At 39.3% G+C, this 20,799-nt stretch overlaps 1 protein-coding gene across 3 annotated transcripts; it reads left to right on the forward strand.

The window, feature by feature from the left end:
- The first annotated feature begins 1,736 nt into the window (after positions 1-1,736).
- Positions 1,737-20,273, forward strand: TMEM196 (transmembrane protein 196). 3 transcript variants are annotated; one of them, XM_014248461.2, is made up of 5 exons: positions 1,737-2,025; positions 13,828-13,884; positions 15,654-15,908; positions 17,804-17,877; positions 20,197-20,273. In XM_014248461.2, exons 1-5 carry the CDS (start codon positions 1,861-1,863, stop codon positions 20,201-20,203), a joined length of 558 nt encoding a protein of 185 aa, XP_014103936.1. In that variant the 5' UTR covers positions 1,737-1,860; the 3' UTR covers positions 20,204-20,273. The 3 variants fall into 3 exon arrangements, with proteins under 3 accessions (XP_014103936.1, XP_005518920.1, XP_087915971.1); XM_005518863.3 differs by having other exon boundaries at positions 1,737-2,019; XM_088059845.1 differs by having other exon boundaries at positions 1,737-2,007.
- The last annotated feature ends 526 nt before the right edge of the window (positions 20,274-20,799 follow it).

Consider the following 20,799-nt stretch of genomic DNA (forward strand, 5'->3'; position numbering starts at 1 on the left):
CCCATGTGGGTACTTGAAAATCTGTGCTTTCTCCATCCTCCTACATAAATATAGTAGCTTAGGAACTTTTATGCTGTGCCTTGATTTTTAATGATAAGAGATGTCAGGTACCATTTAAAACATAACAGATGAAAAGGGGCAATTCAGCTTTAACTATAACAGACCTTTCCTTTAGATGTAGACAGTCAACTGTTCTGTGAAGTGAGAAAAGTGTGAAAAAATAGGAAACAGATAAAGTTTTAAACTAGAAAGCATTAAGATCTTGTCTTAGGATCTTACTCTTGGATACCTAAAAAGCATAAACACCATAAGGTGACAGACTTTGATGCCAGACTATCTCCACTCACCACAAATAAGTACTGAAGTTCTTTACAAATGAGAAGTAAAATCTGGCCTGCAATGGTGTATCCAGTCTTCTCAAGTGTATATAATACCTGTTCTCAAAACACAGGACAGGTTGTGATGTCCAAAGAAAAATACTCAGCCAGGACCTTGCTAATCTTATGCTCTTGCTACCAAATTGCACCATGAAATACTGGACAAGTCTAGACTGCCATTCTGGATTCTGACATCTGAGTGTAGGATTTATATACAGGTTAAGAATTGCAGATTTTTTTGCAGAAAGATTCCATATAAGAATAAAAAATTAGCATGTATATTGGGGAAATGATTAAATCCTGCAGGATGCCAATATTTTTGAATCCTGGTATAGATTTGGGAGATGTAATTGTCTATGTAGTTCTTTTGCCATCCTCTTAAGGTAAATATCCAAATGTCAGTGATCCATATTTAGGAAAGCCAAGGTGCTAGATTGAGTGTCTGTGTTGTGCAACACATCTGGATTGAAGAACTGTAGTCAGAGTGGCAAAGCGTTCTCTGATTCTCAGGCACAGTAATAAAGATTGTTACTAAGCAATCCAGCATGGCTCAAGTAGCCCGGAATCTCTTGTTCTATTTTGATGTATTGCTTGTTTGTTTTGGGACGGATACGGTTCAGGCCATTGTGAGTGACAGGAACAGCTACAGAAATCGCCTGTTTTGGCACTAGGGTTTTGCGGAAGACCAGAGTTTTGCGGCGGTGAGACACGGCATACTCCAGCCCTTTAACTAATACAAGAGGAAGACGGGCTTCCTCCTGAATTTTGACAGCAGCATCTGGGAGGAGAGAGGAGGGAGGCCTGCGGACCCCCCACTCGGAGAAGGGTGACCTCTCAGGGGTGCGCCTGCGGCTGGCACGGCTCCCGCGTCCGGCAGCGCGGCGGGACGGCGGAGGTGTGCGAGCGGGCGAGCGCCGGGGGAGGACCGGCAAGGTGCCGTGCTTGTGGCCCTGGGGCGGGGCTGCCGTGCGCCTTGCCCGAGCATTGGGTCTGCATTCATACATAAGTATAGCCGGGCTGGGCTCGCCACGCTCCTCTACCCCCCGCCCCCCAGCCCTGGAAGAGAAGGGGGAGAGAAACAAGAAGCGGGGGAAAAATCCCGGTGAGGTCATTGCAATGAGAGCGCAGGAGGCGAGCGGACAAGGTCGACTTTCCCGGCGGAGGCGCAGCCCTTAGGAGCGCGGAGCCGCGCACCCACCGCCGGCCCGGCACCTTGGAGAGCTCCGCCGAGCCGGGGCCGCGCCCGGGGCCGCGCTCGGGGCCGCGCCCGGGGCCGCGCTCGGGGCCGCGCTCGGGGCCGCGCTCGGGGCCGCCCCGCCGTGCCTCGGTAGCGCCCGCCGGCCGCGGATGCGCCGCTCCGCCCCGGCTGCCGGCGAAGGAAGAAAAGTTTGGGGGCGACTTAGGGCCGCGGGAGCGCCCGAGGAGGAGGAGGAGGATGCGCGGTTTCCCCGGCTGATCGGGAAGGAAGGATGACCGAGGGAGGATGTGCACCAGCAGCCAGATCATCGGGAGCCTCCTGGTGCTCTCCGTGCTGGAGATAGGGTTAGGGGTGTCCAGCGTGGCCGTGGGGGCGGTCAGTTTCAGCCTGGTCCTCACAGAGCATAAACCTCAGCTGGGAGACTCTTCTCCGGTATGGAGCGGGGTGTGTGTACGTTAGCCATTTCACTCTCTCTTTAACTCTTTATGGTGATGATCAGACCGTGCGAAGGCATCCCCTTTTCCCTTCCCTTCCCTTCCCTTCCCTTCCCTTCCCTCCCGCGAGTGCATGCTGCCCGACGGCGCCGGGTCCATTTCCGATGTGCTTGGGGTACGGTGTGCAGAGTGGTGGGCGAGGGGGAGGCACGGCGGGGACAGATGTGTGTGTGTGTCGGGCGGGGGGAGACCTCTTCTTTCGCGCTCCTTTCCATTTTTCAGTCCTGCTGCGAGCAATTGAACTTTCTCTGAACCCCCTCTCACACCTGGGAAAGCCTGATGTTTCGATGTTTCGCGTGAAACCCGGGGCGTAGCTTAGGGTTTTTAAATTGACTGTGAGTTTTTCTTTTTAAAAAGAACAGCCCTGTCCATGATGAGGAGACTGTCAAAAGGTGCTTTAAAAAATGTCAAGGGTATGCTAGCTAAGTCCTGAGCTTTTGGAGGAAAAATAGGAAGAGGCATTGGGAAGGAAAAGGAGAAAGATGTTCTTGTGTATGGGGTGCCCTGAGCTTCCTGTAAAATGTACCAAAAAAAACCCCAAAAAACCCAGTAATGGGTTAATAGAAGTAGCATGTTCATATCACAGAGCATTTCTCACTTCTCAAAAATGTTTATTTTTCTCATTTGAGATATGCATGTTTCTAGGAAGAATTTTCCTCCAAATGGTTATTTATATTTATGAAACAAAGAACGGAAAATGTTGAATGTTCAGTCTAAACATGAGTGGGCATTTTTGACGTCCAAAGCTGGTTTTGGCCAGCTTGTATTGTACAGCAGTATTTCTAAAAGGATTATTTGCTTTGCTTCAGATAACATGATAAATGTAAAACACTCTTGATTATTCACCAGCGTAACCTCCTCTAATTTATATATTCATTCAGACAAAGTGCTGCATGTTATATTCCCACTGTCAATAATTACTAATTCTTGACAAAAGTGATAAATATTTTTGGCAGTATATAAACACATATTTAATTCTGCACTGCAGAACAGGTAGGTGAGAAATGGAAATGAAGACTAGATCAGACAGGAAATGATATTACCAGGCCAACAGGTAATGATGATATCAAAATCACTTAAAAAAGGGAGGTTTCCAATCATTGTAAATGAAGAAAAAAATTGCTGAAAACTATGTGTCTATCTGATGATTTAATGGCAAAGGTCAGTTTCCTGGGTTTCAGTGAGGTCAAAGAGCTTTGATCAGTCAGTGAGATCAGTACTTTATGCAGTGATTGCATTTTGTGACAATGCTATCACAGCTGATATCATTTCATGACGATGCACATTTCCTGCATAACTGCCTCATTCATTTTATGCTGCTACTGCAGAGTTTGTACTAGGCATAGATTAAGATTCTATTAGATTGGATGTTGGCTTCCAAGGACATTATAATCGTAGTAAAAGACAGATAAAATGTAAAAGAGTGTGAGTATGAAGAAAAAACAAACGGAAACTGAGTGGTATAACAGGTGGTTGCATCAGCAGTCTGGCTGATTTAGAACTGTTCATAGGTGGAGTTTTAGAGAGGAATAAGACAGAGGAGAGTGAAGGGGCTTTGCAGATGTTTATAGGAAATTATTCTCATGTGTGACTGCAGAGGCATGGAAGGTAAACCAAAGGGACTTGTTTGCAAATGTAACAAGTGGGCAAAAGATGCTGACAGCCAGAGCCAGCAGAGGCTGACATCCAGTGCTGGGAACTGAGCAAAAACTGCAGCTTGGAGAGGCAGAGAGAGGCCTCAAAGAAAATGCAAAGTGGAAGCAAGAAGCTTAAGCTTCATGTAGAAGAGGAAATGAGAAAATCAAAGTGATGTGCAGCGTGGGGTGACATGTTTCTAAAGGCTGACTTACTTTTCCTTGAATTAAAGATCTGTGGTCTAAATTGTCACCATTATACCTCTCTCTACTGCTCCAGCAGTTCAAACTGTTAGGTTGCATTCTTCTAACTAAGGGACTAGCAGGTGAAGAAAGGGGGCAGAGATTTACTGTTTTCCAGGGAGATTTACTGTTCTCTCCATGGCTTAGGGCCATGAGTAACTAGTTTCAAATTTAAACAATTGGACAAAGGATTGTTTAGACAACCTTCAGGACTGTCCTGCTGCAGAAGTGGCATAAGCCTCCTTTCTGCTCACTGTAGCTTACACTGATCTTGTGTTGCCTGTCTTAAAGGATGTCATGCGTAAAATATGTTATTTTTTTCCAATTCACATTCTTGAATAAGGGTTTTCCTTTGAGAAGTGAACACTAAGGAAAAGAAGGGGACATTAAAGAAAAATTAATTCTTTGACATGTTAAAATACAAAACACTTAAGTTGAACAGTGTCATTCCTCCTGTTGCAATTTACTTGGAAATGCACAGAAAACCTTTGACCCTGTTCTATCCCTTTATGTGGGTGGAACTCAGCAGAGACCCAAGTTCATAAGGAAGTAGATGAAGATAGCATCACCATGGAAACCTTAACCTGAATTCCTAAAATTTGGGCATCTTAAAAATCATGCACATTCTATCTTCTATACTTGCCTCCCTATGATACTTTGCACTTGACAAACGTTAGCTTTTCTATTAAAAGAGTAGTTCTTATTGTTCACTGCCTTCATTCAGACAGATGATTTACTAACACACTTCATTTTAACCATGTGAATTCCATCCATAGCACTATGGATACAAGTAAAGTAAAGCACGGGCTGAAGTACCCTGATCATTGCATGCCCTGCACTATGTACAAGCAAGCCAGGGAAAGTAGAGGACACCAGAATGAAGAAATTGAAAGCATAGGTAATGCCTGCATCAAAAAAATACATAAAAATGGGAAAAAAATAAGTCTCAAATCTGTTGTTCTCATTGGAGTTGAATTGGATTAAAATAGTACCAGTTGTTTAAAAAGTAGCCATAAGAAAACAACTGAAGGTGTGACTATCTTCTCAAATTGTCTGGAGCATGTGGAGACAACTATCCAGTTTACATCATCACCAATCTGTTCTTTTTAAAATAAGCCATGGCTGTTAACTTGCAAAAAAAATGCTAAAAACAAAACCAAACCCACAAAAACAGTTCCAAATACCCTAAAGTGCACATGTTGTTGATTTCTGAATTTTATTTCTGTTTTTTATGTTTGTACTGGGATAAACTATTCTACAGGCTGTAATCAGTGTCTCCCAGATTTCTTTGTTTCTCAGAAACTGAGAGATATTTCTGAAATCCACCATTCCAATTCAGTTATATGACATACTATAGAATAATTCAACCAATGAGAATGCTGAACCACTAACAATAACGTAGTAATTGTTATGAATGCACTCAAGAGAGTGATATGGTTTAATCAGATAAAAGTTTTTATTAATTATAGCAAGTGACACAATCATCACAGTAAGAATGACAGCATCCATAGCAAAGGCTTTTGCACAAACAACAAAAGTCAGAAGACAATCAACCAAAAAGTATTCACAGATTTTTTTATTTTATTTTATTTTATTTTTTTTTTTTATGGTGACATACTTCTCTATCTATATTTAGAACATAGTGGTTTCATCACTATCACTATGAGTAGTGAATAGATAGTCACACACACACACATACATGTGTATGGCTCTAATCCTCATTTATTCTGCAGTGGTGAATAAATCCTTGCTGTAAATGAGTCTCCCTCACAGAGAGAGAAGGGGAGACGAAAGCCACATCTTTAGACAAATATGCCATCTATCTTCATATGCGAGAGAGTTACCCGATGATTCACTTATGGCTATGCCCCCAAGAGTAATAATTTCCTCCCTTATAAAGCAAATATCTGAATGTATTTGAGAGATATGCACTTTCTGTAGTGGTCTGTTTGCCTGTCTGTAGATAGAGGCAGAATTATTGTCTCCATGATCTGTGATTTTATCACAATGGAAGTCTGCCTGCCCATTAAAAATCTGCATTTGGCTACAGAAATTCGTTCCAAGTTGGCACTTGAAATATTAGATTTAAATTACTTTATTTTTTTTTTAACCAATATTTGAAGGAAAAGATAAAGCATCAGGCTGGATGGACTTTCCCAGAGCAAGAAAAACTTTTTAGACTGTTAAATTCGACTGTTGGTGGCCTAAAATTTTAAACCACTAAATTTTACATCTAGATTTAACTGTTGCCAAGTTTAGTTTGGAAAGAACAGTCAAACTATTTTTTTTTTTTCAAAAACAGCACTAAAAAAATTACATTATTGTTTAGCATGCAACAAAATGAAGATGTGATCCTACTTTATTTTAACATATGCATTGCATTTTCATCAAACTGACCATATTTCTGTCTGGCTCCCGCTCGTGATGAAATGAATCACAGGACTTTCAGTGAGCTCAGTAGAAGCTGGAAAGAGTTCTGTACCTAGAGAGGGGAAGGACATATCAAGGGTGGAAGCTTCTTGCCTTGCATGGAGCCAGGACAATTCACTGTATTCAGCTGAGGTCTTTCAGTAGGTTTTGTTTATTATTTGGAGACTCCAGAGGCACAAACCAAGCTGGAAGATAGTCCATCTAGTTCCTGGGTTGTATTTAGAGGATCTGTTGAATATAGACTGACTTAAGCATATGCTTAAATGTTTTACTACAATGAGACTTTAATTCACCTGCAAGGAATAATCTTTCATTTTTTAATTTTTTGAGTTAAGTAAGCACACTCTAAACCAAATACTTGATACAAAACAAACAAAAAACTTTATATTTATTTGTTATTCTGATAGGCACTAAACAAACAAAAAGTAAACATTATTCTTTTGCACTGAGAATTGTGTTTTTTAGAGATGGAGGTTTTTTGAATCACTGACATCAGGTAAACTTTCAGATTCAGAAACACACTTCTTAATTTCCTTGATTGTTTATAAAAACCATTTCCCATTTTTAAAGCATCTCTGTAGGTCTATAACCAGATGAGTGGAAACACTAATCATAGGGACTGGGATGGAATTTAAACTGCTTGCATATGGCTTGAATCAGTGAGAAGTGTAGCAGAACCTGATCTGATAAGAGGCAATAGCACACTGCCAGATGAGGTATTGGCTCAGATTAGACACGATTTAACACTACGCCTCAGTTATAACAGAGCCTCCCCTCTCAGCATTTGATGGGACACAGGGTTGGGTTTTGGCACTGCTGTTGCTTCTGGTTCTGTTTCTGGATGCCTTTCAGCCAGCTAGACATTCCTGTCCCCACGATCACGTGCATGGGACAGCAACATCATTAGATGTTTCCATCTCCCTTTTTCAAGAGATTATTGTGTTTCTCTGTGGAGGTAACAGGCAAACCTCATACCTAGGCTTGATCTTCTTGCTTACTGTAATTTTTATTTAGTTTGATGTCTTTGTGTTCATGAGTAGAATCTGTGCCCTTTATGTCTGTGCTAAGAAAATTGAATCTTTGTTCTGAAATACTGCTTTGAATAAGAGTTACAATTACAGATTTCTGCGTAGTTCATCCATTAGGGATTACAGCTTTTTTCTCATTTGGATGGAGTTGAAACAACATTTTTAAATAGAATCTTTCTTCCTTTACATTACTAATTTCAAATTCCTGGTTATTGTCCTGGAAGTCACATGCTTATGCAGCTTCATTACCTGACAAGGGTAGATAAAGTGAAGCTGTTAGTTCTGTCTTGATGGCTTAGTCTTCCAAGTAGAGTGTCATTTGAATAGGTATGATACACTTGTGTTTTCATGGTGTTATATTCCATTTTGGAATAATTTCTGTTTCTCTGTTTCATCAGGTACATATGGGTGACCCATAGAGGACTTTCCATGCAGTGTATACAATTCAGCTGTCTTTTTTGTCATGAACAATGACTAGGGATCAAGCTGTCCTTATATTCAACAGGTTTGCTCTACTATTTTGTTCAGCCTGTGTCCAGGAAATTTTTCTATGTGCAGTTTTCATTTTTTTCAAGGGAATTACACTCACCATTGCTTTTGCCTTTTCAAAACATAAGACAGAACAGTTTCTTAGCTTCAAGATGCAAAATAAAAATAGCTCCTTTTCTTCTGCATGGTGGAAAGAAACAAATCTTTGGCTTCCTGCAGATTAACTAAAACTGGATTTTTTTTCAGAATACCAGGGACAAAGTACACATTTTCCAGAATGAAATGAGAGAAACCAAGCCTTTTGTTCCAGAAAATATGAAATAGGGATGGATCCAAACCACAGAAATTGAATATAATTTGAGATTTTAGCCTTCTTACCAAAATCTATGGGGTTTTGGATCTGAGGTTTTGTTTCAAGGCAATATTCAATATAAAGTAAATTAAAGTACTCTCAAAATAAACATTTCCCTTTTCTGGGAGGTCTTTGAGGTTCTTTTCCAAAGTTTAACAGACAAAAAGAGATGTTTTCCAATATGCATATGGAACATTATCAGGTACAGCTGCAGTGGAAATGCCAAAAGCTCCACAGACAAACAGACACTATTGCATCACTTTGCAATCACACTGGTGCTTTTATAGTGATTCTGACTTTGGTGTGTCCATGGTGAATCATCACTGAAACTGCGATTGAGGCACTCAGTCTCTAAGTAGCTTTTTTGCTTTGTAGTATCTTTCTTTGGATTTTTTCATTCACTCAAGAAGGGTTGTGCCCCTGTGTATTGCTTGATGATACATTCTCATAAACTCAAAGAATCACAGAATCATACTATAAGGATTAGAAGGGACCTTAAAGATCATCTATCTAGTCCAAACTGTCCCTGCCATAGGCAGGAACACCTTTTACTAGACCAGGTTGCTTAAGACCTTTTATAACCTAGCCTTGAACATTGCCAGGGTTTGTTCATCCACAGCCTCTCTGGGCAAGCTGTTCCAATGCCTCATCATCCTCCCAGTAAGGAATCTCTTCCTGAGATCTAGTCTAAATTTCCCCTCTTCCAGACACCTCTTTATTCCTTGTCCTGTAACTACAGTTCCTGATGAAGCGTCCCTTTCCAGCTTCCTAGATATTGGAAGGTTGCTACAAGGTCTCCTTGCAAACCCAATGATCTCCCTTCAGTCTCAGAATATTCTGTCAATCTGTGAATCTCTGAACCTTCTCTTCTTCCAGGCTGAACAGCCCAGACTTTCTCCACCTACCTTCTTAGAGGAGGTGCTCATGCCCTCTTACCAATTTCCTGGCCCTTCTCTGGACTTGAGTCAAGACTTTCAATACATGACTTCTCTTCTAGTCTTGACACAAATCATGTATGTATAGCAGGTATGAATAAGTCTGGAACCAAAAGTAACCCTATAATCAATAGGGTATGAGTGTAATTTGTGATCTATGTAGGTTTTTAAGTGAGCCTTTCAGTCTTTTAACATTTTATTTTTATTTTTTTTTATTATGATTAATAATTAAAATGTAAGTCCAACATTGAGACATCCCTCTCTGGCTTCCAGGGCATTTTGTAGAGCTTACTAACTTAGTTTATCCTTAATGAAATGTTTTAGCCTTATTCTCTGCATGAGCTGTGAACACTTCAACAACTGAGCATTCTTTACAAGAAATTTATCTTCAGTGATATGTTCCTTTTCCACTCCTGATTTGTTGTATTTTCAGTATAAGTCTGTTTGCCTAACTTACCTCAGGTGAGTTAGGTTACATGGTTAGGAAATACATGGTTAGAAAAAATATAACTACATTTAAAGAGTCCATCAGATTGGTTGGTAAAAATTGATTAAGGATAATCAGTGATCAAGTAGAAAAGTGCAAGTCCTCACCATGACAGTATTAGTCAAGGGTAAACTATAGTCCAGAGTAGCTCAGCAGTTACAAAACAAGTTTTATTGTTATGACATATTGACATGAAGTCTTTCAGGATAGCCAAGAATTGAGAGCTCCTGATGGCTGTATTCCAGTTGGCGATATTATAAAATAGAAGATTCTAAGTAAACGACACTTTCAATCTGATTTTTACTGCATCCTTTTTCTGGCACAAAGAGCTAGTGTAGTTTCTCCCATCCACTTTTCACTTATGCTGATCACAACACTGAGACATCAAAAAGTTTACAGGAAATTCCTATAGCACCACCACTTAAAAAAAAAGAAAATAAATAATAAAAAAAAGTCTTAAGTCTCTATGCCATCAAAAAGCAGAGAACAGAGTGAATCACATCATATCCCACTGAAATTCTAACCTTTCTAGATGTCGCCACATTGAAAAGCTTAGCTAAAGAAACTCTACATAGGCAGTGTTCCTGAGACATGGGTATTACTAAAACTCTATTCATACAGCAGGTTCCCACTGTTTCCAGTGAATCAGCCTTAGAAGAGAGTGGTAAACTTGGCTCATAAGTTTCAAAGCTTTGCATGAGGTATAATTGCCTGACCCTGTGGCTCAAAGTCATCCACTGGTTTTAATTGCAAAATGCTAGCTGACATAAATAAGTATCCATACTGGGGTTTGGGCAAATCTTTTCTCTATGAATGCAATACACTGTCATCTTAAAAAACCCCTCAGCCTAAATAACAATAATGCTTTGCTACTGCCCGAATGCTTTTCTTCCAAGGTTTTTAACATATTCAGGCACTTGAGTGCATTCAGTTTCACAACTTGTTTATCTCATAGCCATACGGATTATAAAACTTTGGCATGACCTCAAGATTAAACAGAAGAGTGTGGAGGAAGCGTGAATATCCAATTCCTCTGAGTTAGAATACACAGAACTCTTTTAGTTCTTTAACTATGGAACATGTTATTCCTTGCCTGTATGTACAAATACTGTAGATGTAGAGAGAGAAAATACATGATACAACACAATATTATCATTAAATTGTAGAATTTCTCATGTAGTAAGGGACCATAAAGATTATCAACCCCATGCTCCTTTCAGGACTACCTAACACTAAATCAATCATATAACTAATAGTAGCACCCAGAGTGCTCCTAGACCTCTGACAGACTTGGTGCTATGTGACCCCTTTCCTGGGGAGCCCATTCCAGTGACTGAGCACCCTCTCAGTTAAGAACCTTCCTCTGATTAAACTTCACTCCATTTCTTGTACCCTATCATTGATCATCAGAGATCAGCACCTCTTCCTCTGCTGCCTGCCTTGAGAAAGGTGTAGACTATGTAAAGTCTACGTAGAGTCTATGTAGAACCCTCCAGCCTTCTCTTCTTCAATCTGATCAAACCAAGTGACCTCAGCTGCTCCTCATAAGTCTTGCCCTTGAGGCCTTTCACTATCTTGGTCATCCTCCTCTGGGCACACTAATAGTTTGATGCTTTCCTGATACTGTGGCTTCCAACTAAGCACACAGTGCTCAAGAGGGAGCTGCACCAGAGCAGAATAGAGCAGGACAATCACTTCCCTCAACCAGCTGGTGATGCTGTTCTTGATGTACCCCAGGGCATGGTTGGCCTTTTTTGCTGCCAGGGCACTGCTGACTCACATTCAATTTGTCATCAAGCCAGACACCCAGATCTCTTTCCTGAGGCTGCTTTCCAAACTCTTGACCCCCAATATTTATGTATGATCAGGATTACACTCTCCTAGGTGCAGAATCTGGCACTTGCTCTTGTTAAATTTCATGTGGTTGGTGATTGCTCAGCTCTCAGGTCTATTCACATTTCTCTGTAAGGCCTCTCTGCACTTAACTGAGTCCATGGTATCTCCTAGTTTAGTATCATTACCAACTTAATGTACATTTAACGGCTGCATTCAGATCTTTACTCCAGGTAGTCAGATACTTTAAATGGAACAGTCACCCCTTGTTTTGAGAAACTGGTACTTTAGGGCTCATAGATTAGCTTCATTGACTCAAAGTGGAGCAGAATTAAAGCATTCCTGAAAAAATGGGTGACGTTTTCTTTCAGCTTTGAAGGTAAATTATCAAACCCACAATTTTTCAAACTAGTTAAAAAGTTAAAACTATCTATGATGATCTCTTCCAACACTAAATAATTTTCCTATACACAAAAATTTCCTTTCAATCCTATTCAATCACCACAGAGAGGAAATATATTATTAATCCACTTTATCAAGTCTGACTGAATAGAACTTAATTACAAAGATGTCTTCAACAAATTTAATTTGAGGTTTCTGCATTTTGAGAAATACAAAACACGACGTGAAAATCTGAAGCATGCCTTCAGTTGAAAGCAATCTGCAATGGCAAGACTGGAAGTGAAACCCCAAAAACTTCACAGAAAGCCCGAGTGAACACTTACGAAGCAGATGTGATGAGCTGAAATCTTCTTTGCCTGTGGGAAGGTTGCAGAGGGGGCATTTCCCCTGGTGATTTGTTTTGGTTTTTTGTTATTCCAGTCAGTGGGTTCTAGCAGCAGTTCCCAGTTGTGTGTTCTGGTATGTCCTGAGCCATTCAGTACCATGGTCCACATGACCCAGCCCTCTCCATCATCAGATTGGTACTAAATTCACATCCCATGCTTAGTGTAAAGGTAAATATCTACATTCTTTATGGGGAACTGTTTTCATGAGTCTAAGAGTAAATAGATACCTCAGGGTTTATACTTAGCTATACACACGAACTACTTTAGTTAGAGGGATATAAACGATGAGTTAAAGCAACTCCTCAACTGAAATAGTGAAGCTGCAATATTTTAGAGTGCATAAGAAGTACCTGCAATCTATTACACAGACCCTGAATGCTGTATAGAAACTCTTAGGTTTTTGGTTTGTTTGGGTTTTTTTAATTTCTTATGTAACAGCCAGATCTTTTATGTGATTTAGTTCTAAATCAGAGTCAAGCAGAGCCTTTTGCTAGAAATACTATCTCAATGCAAAAATGGTGTGGAAAAATAGTGTTTTCAAACTGTAAAATTACTTCCCAATGGGGGAGTAGGGTTAGCTTTATTGAAAATAAGTAGCATAGATTTCTTAATAAAGGAGTTTATGAGGTATCAACAAAATCTTTTGACAGTATTGCTAACACCTGGAGAAGGCGTTATTGCTTTCATACACTACTGCAGCTCCTACTCCCCTGGGGACTATTCATTATTTTCCTTGTTAAACTTTTCTGTAGGAGGAAAAAGACATCAGAGGACATCACTGGTCTTTGTCAGAGGTCACTTTTAAGCATTATCATGTATTTTTATCAGCTGGTAGGCACTTTTCTAGTTTTGGTATTTTTTTTTTTTCCTGATGCTTGATGCTACAATTAGCAGATCAGTTTGTGTGAGAGAATGACATAAAAAAAAAAGTACAGATACTTTCACGCTCTCTCTTGCGAACTGGGCTATCAAGAGTCTGAAACAGATCTTTCTGCATGCCCAGAGTAGTGACACCAACAGATGTACTCATATTTACACCTGCACCCACGGACATGACTGAATTATATTCTTGCCCAGAGTTCCACTGTCTTGAAGACAACGGTCCATATGTGATCCTTCAGTGGTTCAGATGGTAGGATCAGGGCATTAAGTCCCTATGCTATGCTTAGAAGAAAATTATTTGGATCACTGACTTGTACCTTGCTAAACCTTTCTGAGAGAAAAACAGTAAAAAGGCATTTTTATGCTTGCAACACTGGGGATTTTTTTTCCAACTTGTTTATCTAAGCAGCTTAAAATTCAGATTTGCTTTCTTTTCTCATGAGTTATCATGGTCACTCGAACTTCTCATTCCAGTTTTTTATCTAATAAGAGTGTTTATGGTTGAGTTACAACCTCCTGAAACATAAGGTTTGTGACAAAAATACTGCCAACTGTAACCAATGCCAAAACTGTGGTCACCACCACAGCAACACAGAGGGATTTGAACTTCATACCTCAAATGATGAAATAATTGTTTGGTTTCTTGTTTTTTTGCAGTTCCTGCTTTGCGGCGTATGTGGAATACTGTGCGCCAAAAAAAAATCTGGACTTGTTGTAAGTTTTTCTTCTGCATCCATAACACATATGTATTTGAAAAGCTTCCTTATCTAATTTGAACTCTTTACTGGGGGTTTCCTGCATCCGAGGGTTTTTGATAAATGATTAGAAAAATTACAAGTCTGCAATCTAAAAAAAGCAATCAACATTTTGGAATAGTCATAACAAACAAGGTCATGCTATTTAAGCCACACATCCCTATTTACCCGTATCTGGATAAACTTTGATTGGAAATCACTTGACATAGATTTATGTTAAGTCAATAAATGTTTCTCAGTAATATCACTGGACTGTATCTTCTCTCCTTCAAAAACCAACACTGGGTTGCCATCTCAGTAAGGCTGCTGACCAAGTTAGTTTCTAGATATCATAGCTGTTAAGTGTTTAGTTTGTTTAGCAATCTGAAACACGTGTATGTAGGTTTTAAAGGGATGTCTCTTCAGGTACAGTCATTTTCTCATTGCAGCAAAATGGTGTTGTTACTCAACAAGTCACAGCAGAACTATGTTAAAGACATGATCTTATTGTAAGTGATAATGCCAGTCCTAATTTTCTGTCAGCTTGATTATTCTGCCACATGCACATGGAAGTCACATAAAACAAGCATAAGTGTGATGAGAATCAAAAGTTCTCTCCAATTATTTTTTAATATCAATGACTTACCCTAAACTCTGTTAAAATGGCAGTCACATTTCTTAAAACATGTGTACCATAGCCAGTTTCTAAAAGCCATCTGTTCCAGAGGTCTCATGGAATAGTCACTTTCCAGTGGACTGCAATATACATCCTCAATGTCACATTACTGATGAAATCCTCATCCCAATTGTGTATAGAAGTAGTCTGTAAGGCTCCTTAAGTTTTTGCTACCACAGTAGATAAGTACATATACAAAGCCATATCGAGAAACATTAAAGGCCCATCTAGATCATCATCCAACAGGTCAGCAGTGTCAAGGGAAGTGAATAATACAATCATTTGTCTCCATAATAAGGTCTTTTGCTCCTGAATCATTGGAGATTAATGCACATCCTGAAACAGTAACATCTTTGCAATTAAAAGCAATAGGAGGTCTTTTAAAATGTCTCATTGATTGCAGCCTGTTTCACAGCTTTCTGAAATTCCCAGGAACATTTTAGTCAAGTTAAAATCAACCAAACCAACCAATCAACCATACAGTTACCAAACTGACCTTCTGTAAAGCAGCATCACAGATTTCTTTGTTGTTTCTTTTGCTTCTTTGACCTGCACATTCACCTTGAACACTTTCAAAGACCCCAAAAAAGCTTCAGAAATCCTCCAATCTGCTAACTGACTGAATAAATTATAATTGAGGAGGAGGCAAAGGCAGAATGCACACAAAGCAAGAGAGATTCACTACAAATACATGAGTCATTCACTCCTGAGGCAGGGTGATAAACTGCACAATAGAAAATTACAACACATTCTGTCATGTTACTGCTTTGCATGAACAGGTGGAAATCAGTTTTGTGTTCTAGCAGTCCTTCCACTGAATAGTTTTTATCTTTATCTCATTTTATCCAACTTTTTTATACATGCAACATCAATCTTAACTCTTGTATACCAGAAAGTAATATATTCCCTTGGAGCAATGTGGGAGCTAAGAGTTAAGAGCGAGTGTCTGTGCAGTGTTTTGCAGCCAATGATGCTATCAAAGAATTTAACTATTGTTATCTCACATTTTATATGCATTAATCCATCTCTGAAAAATGTTACTGTGACATAACCTCTCTTGTCTCTCCTGACAGATGATACTTTTTTCTGCCTGTTGCATCTGTGGACTAATAGGAGGAATCTTAAATTTTCAATTTCTTCGTGCCCTGACAAAGAAGTCATCTGCTCTCTATTCTTTGCATCTTGCCTCCATGTCTCTTGCATGCATTGGAATTGGTGGTTGCACCCTTTCTTCATGGCTCACTTGTCGGCTAGCCAGCTATGAACAAAGGCGAATGTTCTCAGAAAGAGAACATTCATTGCATCACTCCCATGAAATGGCAGAAAAAGTGAGTTGTGTGTCCTCCCTTATTTGTTCTGCTTCTCCTGAAATGTTACTGTATGTGTTAATGTTTATAATTGGCAAGACATGCATTCAGTTTTCAGTTTTATATGAGAAAGAGCTTCTGGAAAATGAAATGCTGCCATTCTGTGTAAGCTTTATTATGTTGCATTATATGGAGCTATTTTTAGGTACTGTATATTTGCAGTACATCCATTTCAATGAAGTACATCCATTTTCAACATAATTCCATTGTATAGCTATTCAGGGGCTTAGCTGCTAAATATAGCACTTCCTAAATAATTGGAAGCCTTATTAATATGAATTGTCATGTATTGTACTGTGAAAAAAGCACAGAAAGCTTTCTGTAACCACATCATTGCATGCTTCCAGGATTCAATCAATTTCTTCCTCTCCCAAGTACTCAGCTTATAAATTAGGTTATTTAAACATAAAAGCCACAGTTCACAAATGTAGGTGACTTAACCTAAGTATTTAAGGGCATATTTAGATGCCCAAATGAAACCGGTCTCATTTGCAGCACTGGGAATTTATTTCCTTTCTGTATTAACAGGAAGCCTGTTAAAAGAAGGTGCATAGGAACATAATTAGGTGCTGAAACTGAAGCTCCCAAAGCTGAGCCCATAGGACCAAAACAATTAATGGAATGGAATTCTTAAAATTACCTCCTAGACTTAACAGATATGAATAATATTTGAGTAGTTAAATGTTCACTGTAACCCTGTGTTTTGCATTTGGACTCAGTATCTATCCAATGCCTTTCATTTGAGAAATTAGCAGAAAAAAGAACAGAAGTCAAGTGGACTGCCCACCTAAACCTCCACATGCAAGTTTGCATTACTGTTAAGTTCAAGAGTCTGTTGTCTACTGAAACCTCTGAAGAGCAGAGTAAGGATTAGTTCGCTCAGACTGTAGAATTGTTTTCAGATTCCCTGAAAAAACATGATATAGCAGTTAAAAACAACTCATCACTATTCTTTGGTTTCTTAACTGAGATGAGACTCCAAGTAGAATTATAAACTGAATTAATCTTAGATGATGTTTGAAATGTGTTCTGAAAAGAGGATGTTTGAAACATATTAAAAAGATGATGTTTTAAACAGGTTTTAAAAAGTTAAATAGTAGCAGTTACAGCATAAAGCAGGGTGATAAAATCAACAGATGAGATACATTTCTCCATCTCATTTTAAAATGAAGAATTCTTATGAGCTATTAGGCAAGTATGATGGTCTTGCTGATGAAAGGCTAGATATTGACTTTCAGAGAAACTCTTGCCTCAACAAGGACAAAGATGGGAGAAAAGGAGAGGGAAAGGAAGAAGATACAGCTTGGAAAGAAAAAAACCTTTCAAAATAAAAAAAAAAGCTGCCAACCCTATCAATTTGGGGTGAGGATGACCATGTGTAACAGTTGTTCACTGCCTACCTTCCTGGCCTGTTGAGCTACTGAGGTTTTTGCCACGTAGCAGCAAGGCCTTGCCAGGTGTCCACTTATCTTGGGTGAAGGGCCACGGTGTACGTGCAAAGCAACCCTATTGCACACACTCAGCAGATCTGGGTTGTGCCCCACTGATGGCAGACTTTGGCATGTCTGCTGTGGAGCCAAGTATGCATGTACACATGGCCTGGCTTGCGACTTCTTAGACCCATACACTGCCTGCTGATGGCAGGCTTGAGTACACTAGCTCATGGCATGCCCCTAAAAGACAACAAAATATAGCTAAAAACTTACATTAAATTAGACCCTAATATAGAAAATAGCTAAGTGTTTTATATATAAGACTATATTGTATATTTATACTGATATACAGTAATGTAGACATGTACTGCATGTGCATTTGTTTGTGCTATATTTATTGTATAATTGTTATATTTATATTAGAGATTGAGGGGTATTGAAATAACCGACCTGCCCAGCTGTCCGGTGATTCCCCCGACACCAGAGTTACCTCCAAGGTACGCTGAACACTAGGGAGCGACCATGTTGTTATGTCACTTCAGGAAGGGCCACCTCTACGAGGAAGTCATAGTTTCAGCTAATCAAAGTTGGCTGATGCTGTGATGTCACTCTGAGGCAGGAATGGTGCTTCCAGGTAGTGACATAACTCTACGTGGTGAACGCTGCAATCTGGAAGTAAGTTGAGTATTTAAAATGTTCACCCTAGTTACAGGCATCCAAATACTCTTATTTGGATGTAGCCACCATTGATTCACTCTGCTTCTAATCTGTGTGCTCCTTCATTCCCTGAATTCAACAACTTTTTTTAAAAATTAACTTTTATTTTTAAGTAGAAATATTGGGGAAAATAAATGGGGTTTGATATTTTCTGAATTTATGGTGATATTCCAATAGCTGATGTCTGCAGACAATTCAAGTGGTGAAGCTGACAAAAGGAAGCTCATGAATAGCCTTCTGACAGATCATTACTATCAAAATATGGGTGACTGATAGTTACTATTAAATGGCTTTGGTATTCTTGGTCTCTTCCCCAGCTGACAGATATCTTCTGTGTAGATCCAACAAAGGCTTTGGGCACCCACAAATAAGCAAATGATAGTGCCAGACAACTCCCAAACTGGGATCCGTAGTCTAGTGTTAGGCATGCACATTCCTCTTCAATATATGAGGAGAATAAGGCCAAATACCAAATATCAAATACAATACCAAAATATCCAACACCATCATCTGCAAATGGAGACCTGAGTGGTAGAAAATACTCAAAATTAGTTTCACACCTGATTTTCTCTGAAGCTTATGCATGATTCAGGAGTATTAATTGGTAATGCTACTTGGTTTGATGAGCTTAAGCTTACATTGTAGGGAAGACTAGAACACCCCTTTTTTCAAAAACTGTGAAGGGAACAATTAAGTCCTGTGATTTGCTTTAAAATGTAGCTGGTAAAACCTAAGAAAGGAGGCATCAGTGCTTTTTAGCTTTATGTTACTCTGAGTTCTGGTCTCTTCTTGCCAAATGCTGTGGATTCAAAGAAGAGAGAGACAGAGTAAGATAGTAATAAGGACAAGGTCATATAATTTTCTTCTCTTTACCACAAATCTCAGCTACTATGCCATAGAGTTGGGCTCTTTCTCTCTTTTTCTCTCTCTCTCTCTGTCTAGCCCAATGAATGTTGCTTCACTTTTTTTACAGAAGCTTCCACAGAGAGGGGGACAAACAAATCCCTTATTCCACATTTTCTCCAAGTGTAGCTAGGAGGAAGAAGAGGTGAATTTAATCTTTCCATGCAGAGAAGAGCCTCTGGTCATCATGCAGCTATTTTAGAATGATTCTGACACTGGCACCTCCACTTCATCTACCTGAATTTTAGAAATACTCCAAGCTGCATATTTACCTGTACCCATTCCTCTTGCCATAGCTGAATGTTCTCTGTCATTGGACATAAGTAGCAGATCACTTATTTCTTCATCCAGTTTCAAATTGGTATTAAATAGGCCTGGGATTGCTCAGAATAAGGTAATTCCAACCATAAACTCAATGTGGTTTTGCAGCCTTGAAGATCAGGGAACTGTTTAATTAATGTCGCCATCTCTATGCTTAGACAGCTGCTAAGGGGGTATTGTTTGGATTTCAATTTGAGAATTAGAAAATCTATCTCCGAACAAATTTTGGTTTAGGTGCTTTAGGATTCTGACTCATGAGACGGTCAGCTTGCTCTGGGATGACTCACCTGCCACTGGAGAAGCAATCCCCAAACTGCTAAAAGTTGTAAACTGGTATATGAAGGGAAAACTAAATCAGTCCCATCCCAAGGGAAAACGAGCAGTTAAAACCCTTAGATCCTGTTTGGATCTAGATCTACTTCCCAAATGTCTATTTCAGCAAGCATTGAATGGCATCTGTTTGTAGCATGTCAGCACAGATAGAGATTTGAATGGAAACAGAGACTTAAGTGCCATTTCGTTCTTTTGTAGATCAGCACACAAGCTTGAGTTGGTGCAATTGCAAAGGACAACAGACTTGTACAGATGCCATCAATGCTGTATATGTGGTCTAAGTGTAATGTCCACCTCAATCACTATCAATGAGTCTATCAGTTTTCAAATGTACCTAATTTCTATAGGAAAAAAATGTTGGTTTTTGTTTTTGTTTTTGTTTTTTTTATAATGAGGTTTATCAAGCTAAATAAAAATTTAAAGTGTTTCTAAATGTTTGAAATTAAGACTTCGTTCAAATTTCATCACAACCTTAGATAACTGAATTTTGAAAACCTTACAATAATTCTAATTTTAAGCAATGTTTTCTATTCTTTTTCTAGGAAATGACAGACAACCTAAGCAATGGTGGCCCACATCTGATTTATAATGGAAGTGTATATTAAGAAATTTTTAAAAGTTCCATGGAAGGAAGTGGTTTTAGAATTTTCTTCAGGAAAAAAAACAGACTCCAAGAAATTAAGAAAATGAAACTATCTTAGCTTTTTATGGCTCAAATGTCACAACTGCAGACCAGCACAGTTGCGATTCCCTTTTAGAACCATGTTCAAAATTTGTCTCCTAAACATTTTGCGGATATACAATATTTATTCACTTCCTGGCTACTCTCTTTCAGTTTTTTGTCTGAATAATCTTTCTGAATTGTGATAGTATTTGAAATAGACTTTGCAAGACTCTTATTCTCATGAAGACTCAAAAATCAGAAAAGAAAATAAACTGAACTGCATTTAGCCCACTCAAAGGAGAAGGCAGAGGAAGAATGGCTCAGGAGAATATTTTTCTCCTCTCCACTTAGCAGCATCTGGTGTAATATGATGGCTTCAGATCATGGCATGGTACAGCAACACATCTGCACAGTCCCCCTCCTCACATTTTGAATGTATCCTGCCTCAGTTTTCCCAGTAGATCATATCAAAAGAGAGTGC

Source organism: Pseudopodoces humilis, chromosome 1 (genome assembly GCF_049639895.1).
Source record: "Pseudopodoces humilis isolate 2021_Gansu_Grassland_sample_001 chromosome 1, ASM4963989v1, whole genome shotgun sequence".
Classification (NCBI taxonomy): domain Eukaryota; kingdom Metazoa; phylum Chordata; class Aves; order Passeriformes; family Paridae; genus Pseudopodoces; species Pseudopodoces humilis.